This window comes from Phoca vitulina, unplaced genomic scaffold, assembly GCF_004348235.1.
Source record: "Phoca vitulina isolate PV1807 unplaced genomic scaffold, GSC_HSeal_1.0 scaffold57, whole genome shotgun sequence".
Lineage (NCBI taxonomy): Eukaryota > Metazoa > Chordata > Mammalia > Carnivora > Phocidae > Phoca > Phoca vitulina.
This window is the reverse complement of record NW_022589760.1, coordinates 10,282,921-10,304,205: the sequence shown is the minus strand read 5'-3', so window position 1 is coordinate 10,304,205 and position 21,285 is coordinate 10,282,921. Positions and strand designations below refer to the sequence as shown.

The following is a 21,285-nucleotide window of genomic DNA, read 5'->3' as shown; positions in this document are numbered from 1 at the left end:
TTTTCATAGGGATTGCATTCAATGTGTTGATTGTTTTGGGTAGTATAGAGATTTCAACAATATTTGTTCCTCTAATCCATGAGCATGGAAATTTTCCCAATTCCTTGTGTCTTCTTCAACTTATTTCATAAGTGTTCTATTATCTTCAGGGTACAGATACTTTAACTATTTAGATAGGTTTATTCTTTTGGTGCAATTGTAAATGGGATTGATTCCTTGATTTCTTTTTCTGGTACTTCATTATTGGTGTGTAGATATGCAACAGATTTCTATGCATTGATTTTATATACCACAACTTTGCTGAATTCATGTATCCATTCTAGCAATTTATTGGTGGAGTCTTTTGGGTTTTCTACAGAGAGTATCATGTCATCTGCAAATAGTAAAAGTTTAACTTCTTCCTTGCAGATTTGGATGCCTTTTATTTCTCTTATTGTCTGATTGCTGAGGCTAAGATTTCCAGTATTATGTTAAATAGCAATGATGAGAGTGGACATCCTCTTTTGTTCCTGACCAAAGAGGAAAAGCTCTCAGTATTCACGATTGAGGATTATATTTTCTCTGTGTTCCTTGTACATGGCTTTTATGATGTTAAAGTATTTTTCCATCTAAACCTACTTTTTTGAGGGTTTTTATCAAGAATGAATATTGTATTTGTCAAATTTTTTTTCTGCATCTATTAAGAGGATATGATTCTTTTTTTAAATTATTTTTTTTTAATTTTTAAAATTTTAAATTTATTTATTTATTTGAGAGAGAGAGAGAGAGAAAATATGAGTGGGGTGGATGGGCAGAGGGAGAGGGAGGAGGAGACTCCCCCCTGAGCAGGGAGCCTGATGTGGGGTTCGATCCCAGGGCCCCGGGATCATGAACTGAGCTGAAGGCAGATGCTTAACCAGCCGAGCCACTCAGGTGTTGAGAGTATCATATGATTCTTATCCTTTCCTTTATTAATGTGGTGTATCACATTGATTGATTCATGAATATTGAACCACCCTGCAGCCCAGGAATAAATCCCACTTAATCCTTTTGAATAATTATTTTAATGTACTGTTGGATTTGATTTGCTAGGATGTTGTTGAGAATTTCTGCATCCATGTTCATCAGGGATATTGGCCTGTAATTTTTTTCTTTTTAGTGGGATCTTTGTCTGGTTTTAGAATCAAGGTATTGCTGGCCTCCTTGAATGAGTTTGGAAGTTTTCCTTCCATTTCTATTTTTTTGTAACTTTTTGAGAAGAAAAGGTATTAACTCTTCTTTAAATGTTTGGAAAAATTCCCCTGGGAAGCCATCTGGTCCTGGACTTTTGTTTGGTGGGAGATTTTTGATTATTGATTTAATTTCTTTGTTTGTTAAGGATCTGTTTAAATTTTCTATTTTTCCTATTTCAGTTTTGGTATGTTGTATGTTTCTAGGAATTTGTTCATTTCTTCCTGATTGCCTAGTTTTTTTTTTTTGTCATATATATATATATTTTTTTTAATAATATTCTCTTATAATTGTTTGTATTTTTTTGGTGTTGGTTGTGATCTCTCCTCTTTCCTTAATGATTTGTTTATTTGTTTCCTTCCTCTTTTCTTTCTGATGTCTGGCTAGGAGATTATCAATTTTATTAATTTATTTGAAGACCCAGCTCTTAGTTTTGTTGATCTGTTATATTCTTTTGTTTCTATATTGTTTCTTTCTGCTCTAATCTTTATTATTTCCATTCTTGCTCACTTTAGGCTTTATTTGCTGTTCCTTTTCTAGTTCCTTTAGTTATAAGGTTTGGTTGTCTATCTGAGACTTTTCTTATTTCTTGAGGTAGGCCTTTTTGCTATATAGTTCCCTGTTTGGACCTACTTTCTTGCTCCCAAATATTTTGGATTGTCATGTTTTCATTTTCTTTTGTTTCCATGTATTTTTTTATTTCTTCTTTAATTTCCTAGTTAACCTATTCATTCTTTAGAAGGATGTTCTTTAACCTCCATGTACTTGCGGTCCTTCCAAATTTTTTCTTGTGGTTGACTTAATGTTCATGGTACTGTGGGCTGAAAATACACATGGTATTATCTCAATCATTTTGCACTGGTTGAGGCCTGACTTGTGATCCAGTATGTGATCTATTCTGGAGAATGTCCCATGTGCACTCAAAAAGAATGTGTATTCTGCTGTATTAGGATGAAATGCTCTGAATATACCTGTTAAGACCATCTAATCCAGTGTGACATTCAAAGCCATTGTTCCTTGATGATTTTCTGCTTAGATGATCTTTCCATTGCTGTAAGTGGGGTGTTAAATTTCCTTATTCCAATTGTATTATTATCAATGAGTTCCTTTATGTTTGTTATTAATTGATTTATATTTTGGGTAATCCCAATTTGGGGGCATAAACATTTACAAATGTTAGATCTTCTTGATAGATAGACCCTTTAATTATGATACAATGTTTTCCTTCAGCTCTTATTACAGTCTTGTGGGGTCTTTAGGGTTTTCTACCAAGGGTATCATGTCATCTGTATGTAGTGAATATATGACTTCTTCCTTGTCAACTTGGAAGCATTTTATTTCTTTTTGTTGTCTGATTGCTAAGGCTAGGGCTTTGAGTATTGTGCTAAACAACAGTGGTGAGAGTGGATATCCTTGTCATGTCCCTGATCTTAGAGGAAAAGCTTTCAGTTTTTCCCCATTGAGGATGATATTAGCTGTGGATTTTTCTGTATATGGTCTTTATTATGTTGAGGTATATTTCTTCTATCCTACATTCCTGATGGTTTTTATCAAAAAAAGATGTTGTATTTTATCAAATAATTTTTCTTCATCTTTTGAGAGGTTCATATGGTTCTTATCATTTCTCTTATTAATGTGGTATATCACGTTGATTGATTTGCTAGTATTGAACCACTCCTGCAGCCCAGGAATAAATCCTACTTGATCATGGTGAATAATCCTTTTAATGTACTGTTGGATTCGATTATCTAGTATCCTGTTGAGAATTTTTGCATCAATGTTCATGAGGGATATTGCCCTGTACTTCTTTTTAGTGGGGTCTTCGTCTGGTTTTGGAATCAAGGTAATGTTGACCTCATAGAATGAATATGGAAGTTTTCCTTCCATTTCTATTTTTTGAAACAGTTTGAGAAGAAAAGGTATTAACTCTTCTTTAAATGTCTGGTAAAATTCCCCTGGGAAGCCATCTGTCCCTGGACTCCTGTTTGTTCAGAGATTTTTGATTATTGATTTCTTTGCTTTTTATGGGTCTGTTCAAATTTTCTCTTCCTGTTTCAGTTTTCATAGTTTATATGTTTCTAGGAATGTATCCATTTCTTCCAGATTGCCCAGTTTGTTGGCATACAGTTTTCATATTTTCTTATTATTGTTTGTATTTCTGTTGTGTTGCTAGTGATCTCTCTTTAATTCCTGATTTTATTTATTTGGGTCATTTCTCCTTTATTTTTGGTAAGTCTGCCTAGGGTTAAATCAATTTTGTTAATTCTTTTAAACAACCAACCCCTAGTTTCATTGATCTGTTCTACTGGGTTTTTTTAATTATTATTTCTATATCATTAATTTCTGCTCTAATCTTAAGTATTTCCCTTCTTCTGCTGGGTTTAGGTTTTATTTGCTGTCTTTTTCTAGCTTCTTTCGATGTAAGGTTAATTTGCATATTTGAGATTTTTCTTGCTTCTTGAAGACGGCCTTTAGTGCTATTTACTTCCATCTTATGACTGCCTTTGCTGAGTCCCAAATGTTTTGGAATGTTGTGTTTTCATTTTCCTTTGTTGCCATGTATTTTTTAAATGTCTTCTTTAATTTCCTGGTTAACCCATTCATTCTTTAGTAAGATGTACTTTAATCTCCATGTGTCTGTGATCTTTCCAAATTTTTTCTTGTGGTTGACTTCCAGTTTCATAGCACTGTGGTCTGAAAATATGCATGGTGTGATCTCAATCTTTTTGTACTGGTTGAGGCCTGATTTGTGACCCAGTATATGATATGGAGAATGTTCCATGTGCACTTGAAAAGAATGTGTACTCTGCTGCTTTAGAATCAAATTTTCTGAATATATCTGTTAAGTCCATATTGTCCAGTGTGTCATTAAAAGCCACTTTTTCCTTGTTGATCTTCTGCTTAGATGATCTTTCCATTGCTGTGAGGGGGGTGTTAATTTCCTCTACTACTATTGTATTATTATCAATGAGTTCCTTTGTTTGTTATTAATTGCTCCCAAGTTGGGGGCATAAATATTTACATTTCTTAGATCTTCTTGTTGGATGGACTGCTTTATTATGACAGCCCTTCTTCATGTCTTGTTACAGTCTGGTTTAAAATCTATTTTGTCTGTTATAAGTATGATGTCCATTATCATAATGTATGGTTCTCCACCCTCTCACTCTCAATCTGGAGGTGACCTTGGGTTTAAAATGAGAGTCTTGTAAGCAACATATCAATGGGGCTTGTTTTTTGTTTTTGTTTTTATCCATTCTGTTACCCTATGTCTTTTGATTGGAGTGTTTAGTCCACTTACAGTCAGAGTAATTACTGATGGATATGAATTTAGTATCATTGTATTACATATAAAATCACTGTTCCTGTAGATTGTCTGTGTCCCTTTCTAGTCTTTGTTGCTTTTGGTGTCTTTTTCCTGCTCAGAGGGTCCCCTTTAATATATGCAGAGCTGGTTTAGTGTTCACAAACTCATTTAGTTTTTGCTTCTCCGGGAAACTTTTTATCTCTTCTTATATTCTGAATGACAGTCTTGCTGGATATAGTATTCTTGGCCACATATTTTCCCCATTTAGCATGTAGAATATCTCATGCCACTTTTTGTCTGGCCTGCCAAGTTTCTATGGACAGGTCTGCTGCTAACCTTTTGTATCTACCTTTGTAGGCTAAGGACCTTTTGTCCCTAGCTGCATTCCGAATTCTCTTTTTATCTATTTATTTTGCTAATTTAGCTATGTTATTTCTTGGTGTTCATCTATTTTTGTTTATTTTGAGGGGAGTTCTCTGTGCCTTTTGGACTTAAATGCCTGTTTCCTTCACCAAATTAGGGAAGTTCTCTGCTATATGCTATAATTTATTCAAATAAACCTTCTGCACCTTTTTCCTGCTCTTCTGCTTCTGGGACTCCTCTGATATGGATATTCTTGTGCTTTGTGGAATTGCTGAGTTCCCTAAGTATATTTGTGATCTAATTGCTTTCTTTCCATCTTCTTTTCAGATTCATTATTTTCCATAATTTTATCTTCCATATCACCTATTCGTTCCTCTCTTTATTCCATCTTAATTGTGATTATATCTAGTTGGTTTTCCATCTCAGTTATAGCATTTTATTTCAGCCTTGACTAGATATCAGGTTTTTTAATCCCTGAATCTTGGGTTTCTCTTGTATCTCTATGCTGTTTTCAAGCCCAGCTAGTATTGTTTTGATGGTTGTTCTAAATTCTTGTTCAGGTATATTGCTTATAACTGTTTTGAGCAAGTCCCTGGTTGTGATTTCTTGTTGATCTTTCTTTTGGGGAGAATTCCTCCATTTGTCATCATGTCTAGGTTTCTGTCTTTTGTGTATTATGAAAGCTTGTTGTTTCATGCTCCTGAGAGTAATACTATATTAATAAGGGGTCATACACTGTTCAGTCCTGGCACTTCAGGAAGTGTTTCTGGTGCATGCTGTGTGTACTCTGCTTTTGTGTTTTGGCTGCTCTTTCCTACAGGTTCGGTCCTCTGCATAATTCCTCCTTGCTTGCAGTGGGGAGTGTTTGGACTTTTAACTAGGGGTGCTTTGATTTGTTTGTTAATACAAGCCTTAAAAAAAAAAGCCTGATCCAAGAAAAGTGAAAAGGGAAGGGGAAAAAAAAAGCAAACAAACAAAAAACTATAAGCCTGATTCCAAAGAAAAACAAAGACACAAGAAGAGGGAAGAAAAAGAATCTTATTCCAAAAGGAGAGGCTTAAACAAACAAACCAACAAATGAACAAAAAATCTATAAGCCTGATTCCAAAGAGAAAAAAGAAAAAAATTAAATTAAAATATTTTAAAAATAAAAAAATAAAAAGAATTAAAAAGAATTAAAAATAAAAAGTCTGGTCTTATGTCTACCATAACTGAAGCTGATGCTTTGGAGCACTCTATGATCAGTAGACTTGGTACATGTGGGTGCCCTGCGTTTGTCTTCTGGGGGAGAGGCTTGCTGCTCTGGCTTACAGTTAGACCTGCCCTAGTAAAGATGCCCCTGCCAGGCACGGGGGGCATGGTTTGGCATATGTGACTACAGCCTCCACTGGGGGTGCTGTTTTCTTTTCTATGAAGTCTGACCACACTGTTGGCCTGATTGAGGGGGTGGGGGTGGAAGATCTTGTCAACCTGCACTCACCTCCAGGGAGGGGAACTTGGGGCCACCACTGCTCAGGAGGCCCTCGCAGACAGCAAACAATCTTCCCTCCTATGCCCCAGGCTTTTGTCAGATCCCTGCCCTCAACCTGTCTGTGCCTGGGCCGTTGGCTTGCCCGGTGCCACAGTTCTGCGTTTTATCTCTGGTTGGTGGCTGGGATTCAAAATTCCAAATCTTAAAGACTTGGCAAGGTACAGACCCACTCCCCTCCCCTGTAAGAGGCTCACAACATGCACCTGACACCATTCTGTCCCAGAAAAGCAATTGCATTGCTGTGCAGGTCCCTGGAGTCTGTTGTGAAACATAGTGAAAAGCTGCAAACAGATTATCTGCCCTTTGAGTATGCCTTTGTCCCCTGCTGTTGAACACTTGCTCGATGGCACTGGATAGGTCTTTTGTCCTTGGAGAAGCAATATACCCTCTTCCAAATGTACTTCAGGAAGGGGAACATTCTCTTTCACTGTGACCCAGGGGATCCCCACACCACAGTGTCTTTCATGAGCCCTATGCCCTGCTCTCTCTCCCACTCTCTCCCTCTCTTCCTGACTTCTCTCCCCCCCAAAAAAGGGCTCCATCCCCTCTGCAGCACCATGGTTTTTCCTCTCTCCCAATTCATGTCTCTGAACCTTGCATCTGCCCATTCTCTCTCTCCCTCCATTTGTGCAAAATGTTTTCTTAATCCTCAGATTGATATCCTAGTTGTTCAAAATAATTTGATGTTGATCTAGCTGTATCTGTGGGAGGAGGCAAGCCCAGGGTCTCCCTACTACTCTGCCATATTACTTCCCTCTCCTATCTGAACTCTCCATTCCCTAACTTTCACTCTGCAGGTGTCTTAGGTCTAAAATGAGTCTCTTATAAGCAGCATATAGATGGTTCTGTTTTTTTAATCCATTTTGATGCCCTGTGTCTTTTGATTGGAGCATTTAGTCCATCTACATTCAGAGTGATTGTTGATATGAATTTAGTGCCATTGTTTTACCTGTATAGTTGGTGTTTTTGGTGATGTTCTCTGTTCCTTTCTATTCTTTGTTGCTCTTGGTCTTTTTTCCCCACTCAATGAGACCCCTTCAATGTTTCTTGAAGGGCTCATTTAGTACTCATAAACTCCTTTACTTTTCGTTTGTCTGGGAAACACTTTATCTCTCCTTCTATTCTGAATGACAGGCTTGCTGGATAAAGTATTCTTGGCTGCATATCTTCCCATTCAGCACATTAAATATATCATGCATTTCTCTTCTAGCCTGCCATGTTTCTGTGGACAGATTTGTTGCAAAACTGATCTGTCTCCCTTGTATGTTAAGGACTTTTCTTCCCTTGTTGCTTTCAGCATTCTTTCCTTTCCTGTGTATTTTGTGTATTTGACTATGACATGTCTTGGTGATGGTTGGCTTCTGTTGAATTTAGTGGGAGTTCTCTGTGCTTCTTGGATTTTGCTGTCTGTTTCCTTCCCCAGATTAGGCAAAATTTCATCTATAATTTGCTCAAATAAAACTTTTGCCCCTTTTTCTTTCTCTTCTTCTGGAACTCTTATGATATGAATGTTATTATGCATTAAGAAGTTGCTGAGTTTCCTAAATCTACATTTTTTTTTTTTTTAGATTTTTATTTATTTATTTGACAGAGAGAGACACAGCGAGAGAGGGAACACAAGCAGGGGGAGTGGGAGAGGGAGGAGAAGCAGGCTTCCCACCGAGCAGGGAGCCAGATGCAGGGCTCGATCCCAGGACCTGGGATCATGACCCGAGCCGAAGGCAGATGCTCAACGACTAAGCCACCCAGGCGCCCCTCTTCACTTGTTTCTAAGGCATCAGTTCCTCTTGGTTCTCCTCATCACTGCTCCTACTCAGCCACCTTTGCTGGTTCTTCCTTATTTCCCCTACTTGTTAACATAGGAGTAACCCAGCATAGTCTTTATTTATTTATTTATTTATTGGCAATTTTTCACTTCATACACTTAATATTTATTTTTTATTTATTTTTTTTTAAATTTTATTATGTTATGTTAGTCACCATACAATACATCATTAGTTTTTGATGTAGTGATCCAGGATCCATTGTTTTCGTATAACACCCAGTGCTCCATGCAGTACATGCCCTCCTTAATGCCCATCACTGGGCTAACCAATCTCCCCTCCCCCCTCCCCTCTAAAACCCTGTTTGTTTCTCAGGTCCATAGTCTCTCATGGTTCATCTCTCCCTCCCGTCCCCCCCCCCATTTTTCCCTTCCTTCTCTTAATGTCCTCCATGTTATTCCTTATGTTCCACAAATAAGTGAAACCATATGATGATTGACTTTCTCTGCTTGACTTATTTCACTTAGCATAATCTCCTCTAGTCCCATCCATGTTGATGTAAAAGTTGGGTATTCATCTTTTCTGATGGCTGAGTAATATTCCATTGTATATATGGACCACATCTTCTTGATCCATTCATCTGTTGAAGGGCATCTCACTCTTTCCACAGTTTGGCTATTGCGGACATTGCTGCCATGAACATTGCGGTGCATATGGCCCTTCTTTTCACTACATCTGTGTCTTCGGGGTAAATACCCAGGAGTGCAATTGCTGGGTCATAGGGTAGCTCTATTTTTAAATTTTTGAGGAACATCCACACTGTTTTCCAAAGTGGCTGTACCAACTTGCATTCCCACCAACAGTGTAAGAGGGTTCCCCTTTCTCCACAACCTCTCCAACATTTGTTGTTTCTTTCCCTGTCCATTTTTGCCATTCTAACTGGTGTAAGGTGGTATCTCAGTGTGCTTTTGATTTGGATTTCCCTGATGGCTAATGATGATGAACATTTGTTCATGTGTCTGTTAGCCATTTGGATGTCTTCTTCAGAGAAGTGTCTTTTCATATCTTCTGCCCACTCTAAATCTACATTTGTGATCCAATACCTTTCCTTCCCTCTTCTTTTAAGCTTCGTTATTTTCCATCATTTTATCTTCTAAAAATCAGTGATTCATTTCTCTGCTTCCTCCATCCTTATTGTCATGGCATCCAGTCGGGTTTGCCTCTCAGTTATAGAATTTTTAATTTTGGCCTGACTAGTTTTTAGGTTTTTTAAAAATCTCTGCAGCAAGGGATTCTTTAGTGTCCTCTGTGCTTTTTTTTTCATGCCCAGCTACTATCCCTATAATTGTTGTTTTAACATCTGTTTCATATATCTAATATCTGTATTGATTAAATTCTTGGCCATTACTTCTTCCTGTTCTTTCTTTAAGGGTGAATTCCTACATCTTGTTATTTTGTCTAGGTCACGGTTTTGTGTGTGTGTGTGTGTGTGATTGTTAGGAAAGCTTGTTATTTTCGTGCTCCTGAGAGTAATGGCTATATTAAGAAGAGTTCCAAAAATAGGGTGAAGGTCTTATATGCACTTTGTGGTTGTGTTTTGGTTGCTCCTATCCTCAGGTAAGTCCTCTGCAGAGTTTCCCCTTGCCTGTAATGGGAGGTGTTTGGACCTTGTCCACTGTGTGGCAAGTTTTAACTAGGTGTGTTTAGTCTGCTTGTTAAAAGAAGCTAGATCCAAGGAAAGAAGCTAAATTCTATTTCCCTTATAACTGAAGCTTTGCAGCACTCTATGATCAGTAGACTTGGTGTGTGTGAGGGGTTTGTGCTGGTCTTCTGGGGAAGGGGCCTGTTGGGTTGATTTTCAGGCCAATCTGTCCTAGTAGACATACACTTGTAGGGCATGGGGGGCGGGGCTTAAAGTAAGCAGCTCCAATCTCCACTGCAGGGCACTGTGTTGTTCACTGAAGTTGGTCTGTGCTGAGGTGCAGGGGAGGGGAATGTCTTTGTTCCCCTCTCTCCTCCCTGGAGCAGGGAGTTTGAACCCATCACACTTCAGGAAGCCCTCACAGAAGAGTGAATAATCACCCCTCTTGTGTTCCCAGCTTCCATCAGATCCTTGTCTTCACCTTATCTATGTCTGAGTTGTCTGCCTGCCAGGTGGCATAGTACTCCTGTGTTTTATCTCAGGCACGCAACTGGGTTTCAAAACTCTAAAGTTTAGGGACCCACATGGTGCAAACCTGCAGTGATCTTCTAGGGGAGGGTCACTGCACTTTTGTCATTTGCTGGTTTGTCCCAGTAAGGCAGCTGCATGACCATGCAGTTGTTCGGAGTTTATGGTAAATCACAGCAAAAAGCCAGCACCAAGGTTTGCTGCCCTCAGCCAGTGTCTTTGTTCCTTTGTTAGCGAACAGGGCAGCACATTGGTGCTGCCAGAATGGGAGGCAGTAGTGGTCAGTTAATGGTCTTCAACAAGTTAGTGCTTTCAAAAACTATTCATTATGATTCCTGATTTGTTTAGACTACCTATAACTATATCATTAGAGTTGTTTAGTTTTCTCAGACGCAGCTTAAATCCAAGGCTATTGAAAGTTTTTGAAACCATTATAAAATGAGTTACCTATGTTCAATAATAATTTTTTAAGAAGTAAGTTTAATCATTTCACCCCTGAAAGAGAATTTTCAAAAAGCCTTCTCATGGAAAGTTGCCAAATTGCAATCTGTTCATATGAATGTTTTTCAGGTGGAAGTGAATCCTCCTGGGATAAGGATAAGATGCAATCTTCTCTTGCTGCACCTGGACCCCAACATGGACTTGCTCATGCAGCCTTGGCTAGCCAGCCAGGCCTTGGGGGTGCTCCTACCCTCAATCCACTGCAGCAGAACCATTTACTGACCAATAGTATGTATACTGTCCTTTCAAAACTTGGTGTGTTGAGAAAAATACCACACAAGACCCACTGGATACTGTGGGCGAGCAAGGCTAGTGTATTTTTCTTCCATAAGGTTTAACAATTTGAAGTCATAAGGGTAGATTGAGAGGGATTCATTTAAAAGTATAGGTTTTATAGAGTAAATATAGATTGAGAAGGCATGTAGCAGAGTAGAGATACATGGGAGGCCATGTAGTAGAGTAGTTAAGAAAGTTGTTTATAGTCACAAAAACTTGGGTTTGAAATCCACATCTTTTGAATTCCATATTACTGTCTGACCTTGGAGAACTCACCTAACTTTTCCAAGTCTTAGTGTCCACAACTACAAAGTAGGAATAAAAATATACCTATTAAGTAAGGTTATTGTGAGTGCTAAGAATAAAAAAAAAAAAAAAAAGCTGTTAATGACTTCCATATAGTAAGTACCGTATAAATTATAAGTATTACTATTACTCAGTAATCAAACTTCATCTAATGTATACAAATTCAGGTTTAGATGATGTTTTTAAGAACTTCAAAAACTCAGAGTCTTTCTGCAGGAAAGTGTGTCTTATATACACTACTTGACTAAAATCCTACTTTTCTTTTTTTTAATCCTACTTTTCTTGTAAGCAGGAATCTGAGAGAAAACTTCTATTATTTCTTTCCCTGAAATTTTCATTCTCTCACTAAGCCTTAGGATTAAAACAACAGAACAGAGGGATTCTGAGATATTTTAATATGATGTTTTAAATGAAATTCATCAGTTATTAAGCATACAAAATAAGTTATGGTGTCTTATTTTAAAGATATTATAAACTCAAATGTGAAGGGTCCCATAAAAAATGGAATGTTAAACAATGGTAAATAAATAAATGCCAAGAGAGTTATAAATACTATGTTATGAGAAATCAAAAAAGGACTGATTAAGGTAGACTTATTTCATAAAGCAGGAGAACTTGGAAGATTTCTGGCTTCTGGTCTGACATGTAAAGAGTTCAGAAGTTGTCACTCCTCCTCAAAGCAAAATCAACAACTCTTTTAAATCCATCAGAGATTGAATTCACAGGGCAGAGCTATCCCCAAAACTGGAGAGATAGGCAGATAAAGAGAGTCAGAGCTTATAGGGAGCAGAAGCCACAGCTAGAGTCTGGTAGAAACATTTAAATTACTGGAGACTCAGTGTGGACTCAGCTTGAGAGATAAAAAACCCTAGAGGCCTTACACAATTCACAGTGCTCACCACAGTGTAAGACTTTTGAATCACAGACCTGTACCTCTGAAACAAATAATACATTATATGTTAAAAAAAGAAGAAGATAGTAGGAAGGGAAAAATGAAGGGGGAGATGAACCATGAGAGACTATGACTCTGAGAAACAAACTGAGGGTTCTAGAGGGGAAGGGAATGGGGGGATGGCTTAGCCTGGTGTTGGGTATTAAAGAGGGCACATATTGAATGGAGCACTGAGTGTTATACTCAAACAATGAATCATGGAACACTACATCAAAAACTAATGATGTAATGTGTGGTGATTAACATAACATAATAAAAATGCAAAAAATAATGAATATTTCATAATAATTTAAAATAAATTCTTAATTATTCATGAAAAAAAAAAAAAAAAAACCCAGAGGCCAATTCTTAGTGCATCTCTGCACTTTCATGAGTCAACTCCAGGAGCACCTTCAGGTTCTCAGGATGAAGACCTGAGAAAATTCCCTTCATGTTTCTGGGACAAGAAAAGTACCCATTTCAATATATGCCCAGAGTGTTCTGTTTTCCTTAACAAAAGCCTACCCTTGAAGGAAACTACTTTACCAGAGTTAAACTACTTTGTTTTACCAGAGCCTAACTGATGTGGGGGAAAGGATATATTAAAATCCAGCACCCTGTAATCATTGCTGTGAGGTAAGGGAAATACTTCCCCAGCCTTTTTAACATTTCCTGTGGGGAAAAAGAAATACTCAACTCTAGCTCCCTCTAGCCTTCCTTTCTCATGTAAGAGGGAAAAAAGCTAAAAATCACTTGTGAAAGTCACAGCCCAAGGACACAGGCTCATTAAGAGACTGAAATCTAATCATATATTTCTCCTCCTTACACATTTTACCACCACCACAATAAGGCTCTGTATAAGAATAGCGGACTACAACTGAGAAAACTGAAGTCCTCAGACCCAATTGAATTTGGATTCTTTAGGATACACTAAAGATAACAGGGGGACAAGAAATTACCATCACTAATACAACAGCTACAGCAAATAGTAAATATAACCTAACTCCTGGTAAGATAAAAGTAAAGCTTCTTACTAAAACCCTGTTTACCTGAGTTCCTTTTAGCCAATGCACCATTTCTGGCTTTAAAACAAAAATTACAAGGCATGAAAAAGGCAAAAAACATAGTCTAAAGATATAAAGCAAGCATCACAACCAGAATTAGATATAACATGTCTTTTAGAATTATCAGATGGGAATTTAAAATAACTATAATTAGTATACTAAGAAAATGGAAAACATACAAGAATACATGGGAATATTAACACTGTATGTTAATTATACTTGAATAAAAAATACATGGGAAATATAAGCAGAGAGATGAAAATTTTAAGAAACAAAAGTAAATGCTAGAAATCAAAAACACTTCAACAAAATGAATAGCTTTGATGGGCTCATCAGTAGACCAGACAAAGTCAGCTAAGTCACTGGATCACCTTCCCAGGAGGAGGCGGCGTCCATCAACCTCAATGCCATCAACAAGTGCCCCCTGCTGAAGCCATGGGCCCTGACCTTCTCCTGTGGCTGAGCCCTGCAAGCTTCTGCCCTGAAGGCCTAGGGCGGAAAGAAGGAGAACCTGAAGGCTGCCCAGGAGGAGCACATCAAGTGAACCCTGGACGACAGCCTCACCTGCCAATCAAAGTACACCCCATGTAGTCAGGCCGGGGCTGCAGCCAGCGAGTCCTCTTCATCTCTAACCATGCCGACTAAGCAGAGGTGTCCTAAAGCTGCCCCCTCAACACTCCAGCCCCCGCCCCCTCCCACACTCACTCTTGAAGAGGGGGCGTCACCAGGGCTCCAGACTGCTCTTTCCCATCACTTTTGCACTTTCATGAGTCACATATTGAAGTATGTCAATAGAAACTTTCCAGAATGGAAGAAAAGTGAAAAAAAAAAGATTGGGAAAAAAAAAAAAAAAAAAACAAGAACAGAATATTGAAGAATTGTGCAACAATTACAAAAAGTGTAGAATAAATGTAATGGGGATACCAAAATAACAAGAATGAGGAAAAGGAACAGAAGAAATATTTAAAGTAACAATGAATGAAAATTTTCTCAAATTGAGATACACCAAACAAAAGATTCAGGAAGCTCAGAGATTACTAAGAAGAATAAATATTAAAAAAAATCTACACCTATGCCTATTATACTCAAACTACAAAATCAAAAACAAAGAGAAAATCTTTTTAAAAAATCAGAGAGTGGGGCACCTGGGTAGCTCAGTTGGTTAAACGACTGCCTTTGGCTCAGGTCATGACCCTGGAGTCCTGGGATCGAGTCCCACATCAGGCTCCCTTCTCAGCGAGGATTCTGCTTCTCCCTTTGACCCCCCCCCCATGCTCTCTCTCTCTCTCTCTCTCTCTCTCTCAAATACATAAATAAATCTTTAAAAAAAATAAAAAATCAGAGAGAAATAAATGCTCCTCACCCATACAGGAACAAAGGTAAGAATTACACTGAACTTTTCTTCAGAAACCAGGCAAACAAGAATAGAGTGGTGTGAAATAATTACAGTGTTGAAAGAAAAAAAACAAAAACAAAAACACCAACTTAGAATTCTGAATGCAGTGAAATTTCCTTTTAGTAGTGAAGAAGGAAATAAAGACTTTCTCAAACAAAAGTTGAGGGAATTTGTTACCATACCAGAGATCTGCCCTATAAAAAATATTAAAAGAAGGTCTATAGAGAGAAGGAAAATAATTTAGGTCAGAAACTTGAATATACATAAAGGAAGAAGGTTAGAGAAGGAATAAATTAAGGTAAATGTATTTTTTCTTATTCTTAATCAGTCTTAGAAATAATACTCTATTCAAAATAATAATAACAATGTATTGGCAAGTGATATAAATGACAATAATGTTATAAGGGATAAGAGGGAGGAATTGAAAATATTCTGCCAAAAGATACTTGCACTACACATGAAATGGTATAGACTTATTTGCAAGTGAATTTATAAGTTGTAAATGCATATTGCAAACTCCAGGGCAACCACCTAAATTTTTTTTTAAATAAGTAATATTAATATACTAAGAGAAGAGAGGAAAGAGAATCATATAAAATAGTCAGTTAATGCCAGAGAATACAAGAAGAGTGGAAGAGAAGATTTAAAAAAAGGGGGGGGGCAATGAATAGAAAACACTTATAAATATTATAACTAATTATCCAATTATTAATAATCACTTTAAATATGATTGGTCTAAATACACCAATTACAGACATAGATTGCCCCATGTACTCTAGTGACTAAGAATGTTGATGTTTTGGCCATTACTTGCAATATACCTCTTATATAATCATGTATCAAGTAAAATAACCAAAATGAAACATCAACAATAAAAGAATGAAGACTGTCAGAGCAGATAACAAAAGAAGATCAAACTATTTGGTGTCTATAAGAAATTCATTTTAAATTTAAAGATATAATTCAAAGTAAAGGAATGGAGAAATATATACTGTGCTAACACTAATCAAAAGTAGGAGTAGCTATATTAATTTCAGACAAAGCAGATTTCAGAGCAAGAAAAATTGTCAAGAATAAGAGGGGTATTACATAATGATAAAGAGGCCAATTCTCCAAGGAGACATTAATAAGCCTTAATGTGTTTGCTCCTATTAACAGAGTGTCAAAATATGTGAGGTAAAAACTGGTAGAACTGCCAGAGAAAATAGATGAATCCACTATTATAATTGGAGACCTCAATACTCTTCTCTCAGAAATGGATATATTAAATTGACAGAAATTCAGGAAGAGCATAATTGAACTGAAAAGCACCATCAATCAACTGGATCTAATGGACTTTTATATTTTATCCAACAACAAAAGGACATTCAATCTTTCAAAATTGAACCATGAAGAAATAGAAAATCTGAACAGACTGATAACAAGTAATGAAACTAAATCAGTAATGAAAACACTCCCCCAAATAAAAAAAGTCCTGGACCAGATGGCTTCAGAGGTGAACTCTACCAAGTATTTAAAGAAGAGTTAATACTTATTCTCCTCAAACTAGTCCAAAAAATAGAAGAGGAAGGAAAATTTTCAAATACATTATACAAGGCCAGCATTACCCTGATACCAAAACCAGGCACACACCATTAAAAAAATAAAACTACAGGTAGATATCCTTGGTGAGCATACATGCAAAATTCATCAACAAAATACTAGCAAACTACATTCAACAGTACATTAAAAAGATTATTCAGCACAATCAAGTAGGATTTATTCTGGGGATGCAAGGATGGTTCAATATTCACAAATCAATCAATGTCATACACCACATCAACAAAACTAAGGATAAAAATCATATGATCATTTCAATACACCAGAAAAAATTTTGAAAAAATTTAACATCTGTTCATTATAAAAATTCTCAATAAAAGTGGTATTGTAGAGGGAACATAGCTCAAAATACTAAAAGCCATATATGAAAAACCCACAGGTAACATCTTAATGAAGAAAAACTGAGAGCTTTTCCTCTAAGATTAGGAACAAAAAAAGGATGTCTAATCTTATCACTTTTATCAACTTAGTACTGGAAATCCTAGCCACAATAATCAGACAAGAAAAATAAATAAATATCCAAATAAGTAAGGAAGAAGTAAAACTTTCATTATTTGCAGATGACATGATACTATGCATAGAAAACCCTAAAGACTCCACCAAAAAACTACTAGAAGTAATAAATTAATTCAGTAAATTTGCAGGTTACAAAAATAAAACCCAGAAATTGATAGCATTTCCTTATACAAATAACAAAGAAGCAGAAAGAAATTTAATGAAAATTCCATTTACAATTGCACCAAGTAGAATAAAATACCTAGGAATAAACTTAACCAAAGAGGTAAAGGGCCTGTACTCTGAAAACCACAAAACACCAAGGAAAGAAATTGAAGTTGACACAAACAATTGGAAAGACTTTCCATGCTCATGGATTAGAAGAACCAATGCTGTTAAGATGTCCATGCTACACAAAGCAATCTAGAGATTCAATGAAATCTCTATCAAAATACCAACAGCACTTTTCACAAATCTAGAACAAATAATACGAAAATCTTTGTGGCACCACAGAAGACACCAAATACTCAAAGCAATCATGAGACAAAGAAAACAAAGCTGGAGGTATCATAATTCCAGGTTTCAAGATACACTACAAAGCTGTAGTAATCAAAATAGAATGGTGCTGGAACAAAAATAGACATGTAGATCAAAGGGCCAGAATAGAAAAACTAGAAATAAATCCCTGATTGTCTGGTCAATTAATCAATGACAAAGAAGGCAAGAATGTACAATGGGGAAGACAACCTCTTCAATAAATGGTGTTGGGAAAACTGGACAGCTACATATAAAGAATGAAATTGGACCACTTTCTAACACCATGCATAAAAGTAAACTCAAAATGGATTAAAGAACTAAATGTGAGACCTGAAACTATACAAATCTTTGAAGAGAACACAGGTAGCAATTTCTCTGCCATAAGTTGTAACATTTTTCTGTGTGTCTCCTAAGTCAAGGGAAATAAAAAAAAATAAATGATTGGGACTACATCAAAATAAAAAGCTTTTGCACCTCAAAAACATCAACAAGACAAAAGGCAACCTACTGAATGGAAGAATATATTTGGAAATGATATGCCCAATAAAGCGTAAATATCCAAAAAATATAAAGAACTTATGTAGAGCGTAGAAGATGATGACAAAACCTTAGTTTCACTTCATCCCACAAACTCAACTGTATAACTATCAAATCATCCTAAATACCCCAGAAATCACCTGAAAACTGACAGAACAAACTACATAACAAAAAGGAATAGGCCACATCAAAGAAGGTAAGAAGTGCAGAGCTGAGGGTTAGGGGAGAAAGAGATCACAGCTGCTGCAGAGGTGAGGGAACCATGGTCCTGTAGAAGGGCACAAGAGAGTGGAGCATACAGGGAAACAACACAAGGAAAACATGCTATTGGCATGGAAAAGAAAGAGGGACTGAATTTTGTGAGTTCTTGCAACCAGCAGGGCTTAAAGCCTGGAGTCTGAAAGGTCAGGGGCTGTGCCTGGGATAGAGCCTGGAGGGCACTCCTCTGCTCCTAGAGAGAAGACTGGCAAATGACCCAGGGCCAGACAGCATAGAAACAGTGACCTGAAGAGCACCTGGGGTGCACTGTAGAGAGATTATTCACTGTTCTCTGAGCAGTTCCCTGATTGGCAGCATTCATTAAGATACCTGTCTGGGAACAAAGGAACTGGTTGGCACCATTTCCCTCCCAAGTCTCTCAGCATAAACACAGAGCCACCTGTAAGAAGCAGTGTAGTGATAACACTGGCTACCTAACTTGCTTACACAAAGTCCCATCCCCTGTGCTCTGGTGGATCTGCCCTACCAAGTCACACTTGCCTCATTCGAGCCCAGAGGGCTCCTTCCCCCAAAGACCAGCACAAACCACAGCCCATACCACCTCTCCCCTATGAGAGAGTTTTGCAGGGGCTCAGTTCTGGTGGGGTAGTGTTAGGTCTCATTTCACAAGCTAACCAGAACACACCTAGTTAAAACTGACCATATTCAAGTCAGGGACAAAACACTGCCTACAGCAGGCAAGGAGAGCCTCAGCAGATGAATGGCCTGAAAGAAAGAGCAACCAAAACACAACAGCAGAGCACATGCAGCACAGATCAGAGACACTCCTTGATATACCAGGCCCTTAATACTACATGACCTCTTCTTCATAAGGCCATTACGTTCAGGAGAAGGAAACATAACTTCATTTTCTAACACAGAAGAAGGCAGGGACTTAAATGAAATGCCAAGACAGAAGAATGAAAAAAAAAGATAAAGCCTCAGCTAAAGATCTAAGTAAAAAAAAAATATATATATATATGTATATATATATATATATATATATATGTAGAGAGACTTTCTGAATTCCTTGGTTGTCAGATGAGGAAACAGACACAGAAGGTGAAATAATTTGACTCAGGTCCCACTGCTTCTGAGTGGCAGAGCTAGAATTCAACCCAGGCCTTCTGGATCTAGAGTCAGCTCTCTGAATCACAATGATAACTATTGCTAGACTGACCTTCCAAAAGAATACCAAGCTGCTATTTTACACATGAAGAGGGAACACAAAGAAGAAATTGAAAACCTACAGGTCGCTTCTGATTTGTTTAGTGTATATATTTCTGGGGTCATTGTTACCCTGTTAACATTTTGTTCTCTCATTCATCTATTCTCCTCTGGACAAAATGACAAGATGGAAAAAATCACCTCAAAAAAAAAAAAAAGAACAAGAAGCAGTACCGACTGCCAGGGACTTAATCAATACAGACATTAGTAAGATGTCAGAACTAGAGTTCAGAATGACGATTCTAAAGATACTAGCTGGGCTTAAAAAAAGCATGGAAGACATTAGAGGAACCCTTTCTGGAGAAATAAAAGAACTAAAATCTAACCAAGTCAAAATCAAAAAGGCTATTAATAAGGTACAATAAAAAATAGAGGCTCTAACTGCTAGGATAAATGAGGCAGAAGAGAGAATCAGTGCTATAGAAGACCAAATGATGGAAAATAAAGAAGTTGAGAAAAAGAGAGATAAACAACTACTGGATCACGAGGGCAGAATTCGAGAGATAAGTGATACCATAAGATGAAACCATATTAGAATAATTGGGATCCCAGAAGAAGAAGAAAGAGAGAGAGGGGCAGAAGGTATATTGGAGGAAATTATAGCAGAGAACTTCCCTAATTTGGGGAAGGAAACAGGCATCAAAATCCAGGAGGCACAGAGAAACCCCCTCAAAATCAATAAAAATAGGTCAACACCCCAACACCTAATAGTAAAACTTTTGTGTCTCAGAGACAAAGAGAAAATCCTGAAAGCAGCTCGGGACAAGAGATCTGTAACCTACAATGGTAGAAACATTAGATTGGAGGGGGCACCTGGGTGGCTCAGTTGTTAAGTGTCTCCTTCTGCTCAGGTCATGGTCCCAGGGTGTGGGATCAAGCCCCACATTGGGCTCTCTGCTCAGTGGGAAGCCTGCTTCTACCTCTCCTACTCCCCCTGCTTGTGTTCCCTCTCTTGCTGTGTCTCTCTCTGTCAAATAAATAAAATCTTTTCTTTTTTTAAAAGAAACATTAGATTGGAAACAGACCTATCCACGGAGACCTGGCAGGACAGAAAGGACTGGCATGATATATTCAGAGCACTAAATGAGAAAAATATGCAGCCAAGAATACTATATCTTGCTAGGCTGTCACTGAAAATAGAAGGAGAGAAAAAGCTTCCAGGACAAACAAAAACTAAAGGAATTTGCAAACAGGAAACCAGCCCTACAATAAATATTGAAAGGAGTCCTCTAAGCGAGAGAACCTAAAAGTAACAGAGACCAGAAAGGAACAGAGAAAATACACAGTAACAGTCATCTTACAGGCAATACAGTGGCACTAAATTCAAATCTTTCCATAGTTACCCTGAATGTAAATAGGGTAAATGCCCAATCAAAAGACACATGGTATCAGATTGGATAAAAAAAAAAAGGGCCCATCGATATGCTGTGTGCAAGAGACTCATTTTAGACCCAAAAGACACTTCCAGATTGAAAGTGAGGGGTGGAAAACAATTCATCATGCTAATGCACACCAAAAGAAAGCTGGGGTGGCAATCCTTATATCAGAAAAATTAGATTTTAAACCAAAGATTATAATAATAGATGAAGAAGGACACTATATCATACTTAAAGGGTCTATCCAACAAGAAGATCTAATAATTGTAAATATCTATGACCCTAACATGGGAGCAGAAAATTATATAAGCCAATTAATAACAAAAACAAAGAAACACATCAACAACAATACAATGATAGTAGTGGACGTTTACACCCTCCTCACTGATATGGATAGATCATCTAAGCAAAAGATCAACAAGGAAATAAAGACTTTAAATGA

General features: G+C 37.4%; 1 protein-coding gene across 1 annotated transcript in view; it reads left to right on the top strand.

The window, feature by feature from the left end:
- Positions 1-21,285, top strand: part of LOC116623158 (dachshund homolog 2) — a 259,182-nt gene that overhangs the window by 76,052 nt on the left and 161,845 nt on the right. The window contains exon 2 of the mRNA XM_032390087.1: positions 10,911-11,069. Coding sequence (XP_032245978.1) covers positions 10,911-11,069 — 159 coding nt within the window. The remainder of the gene's footprint in view (positions 1-10,910; positions 11,070-21,285) is intronic.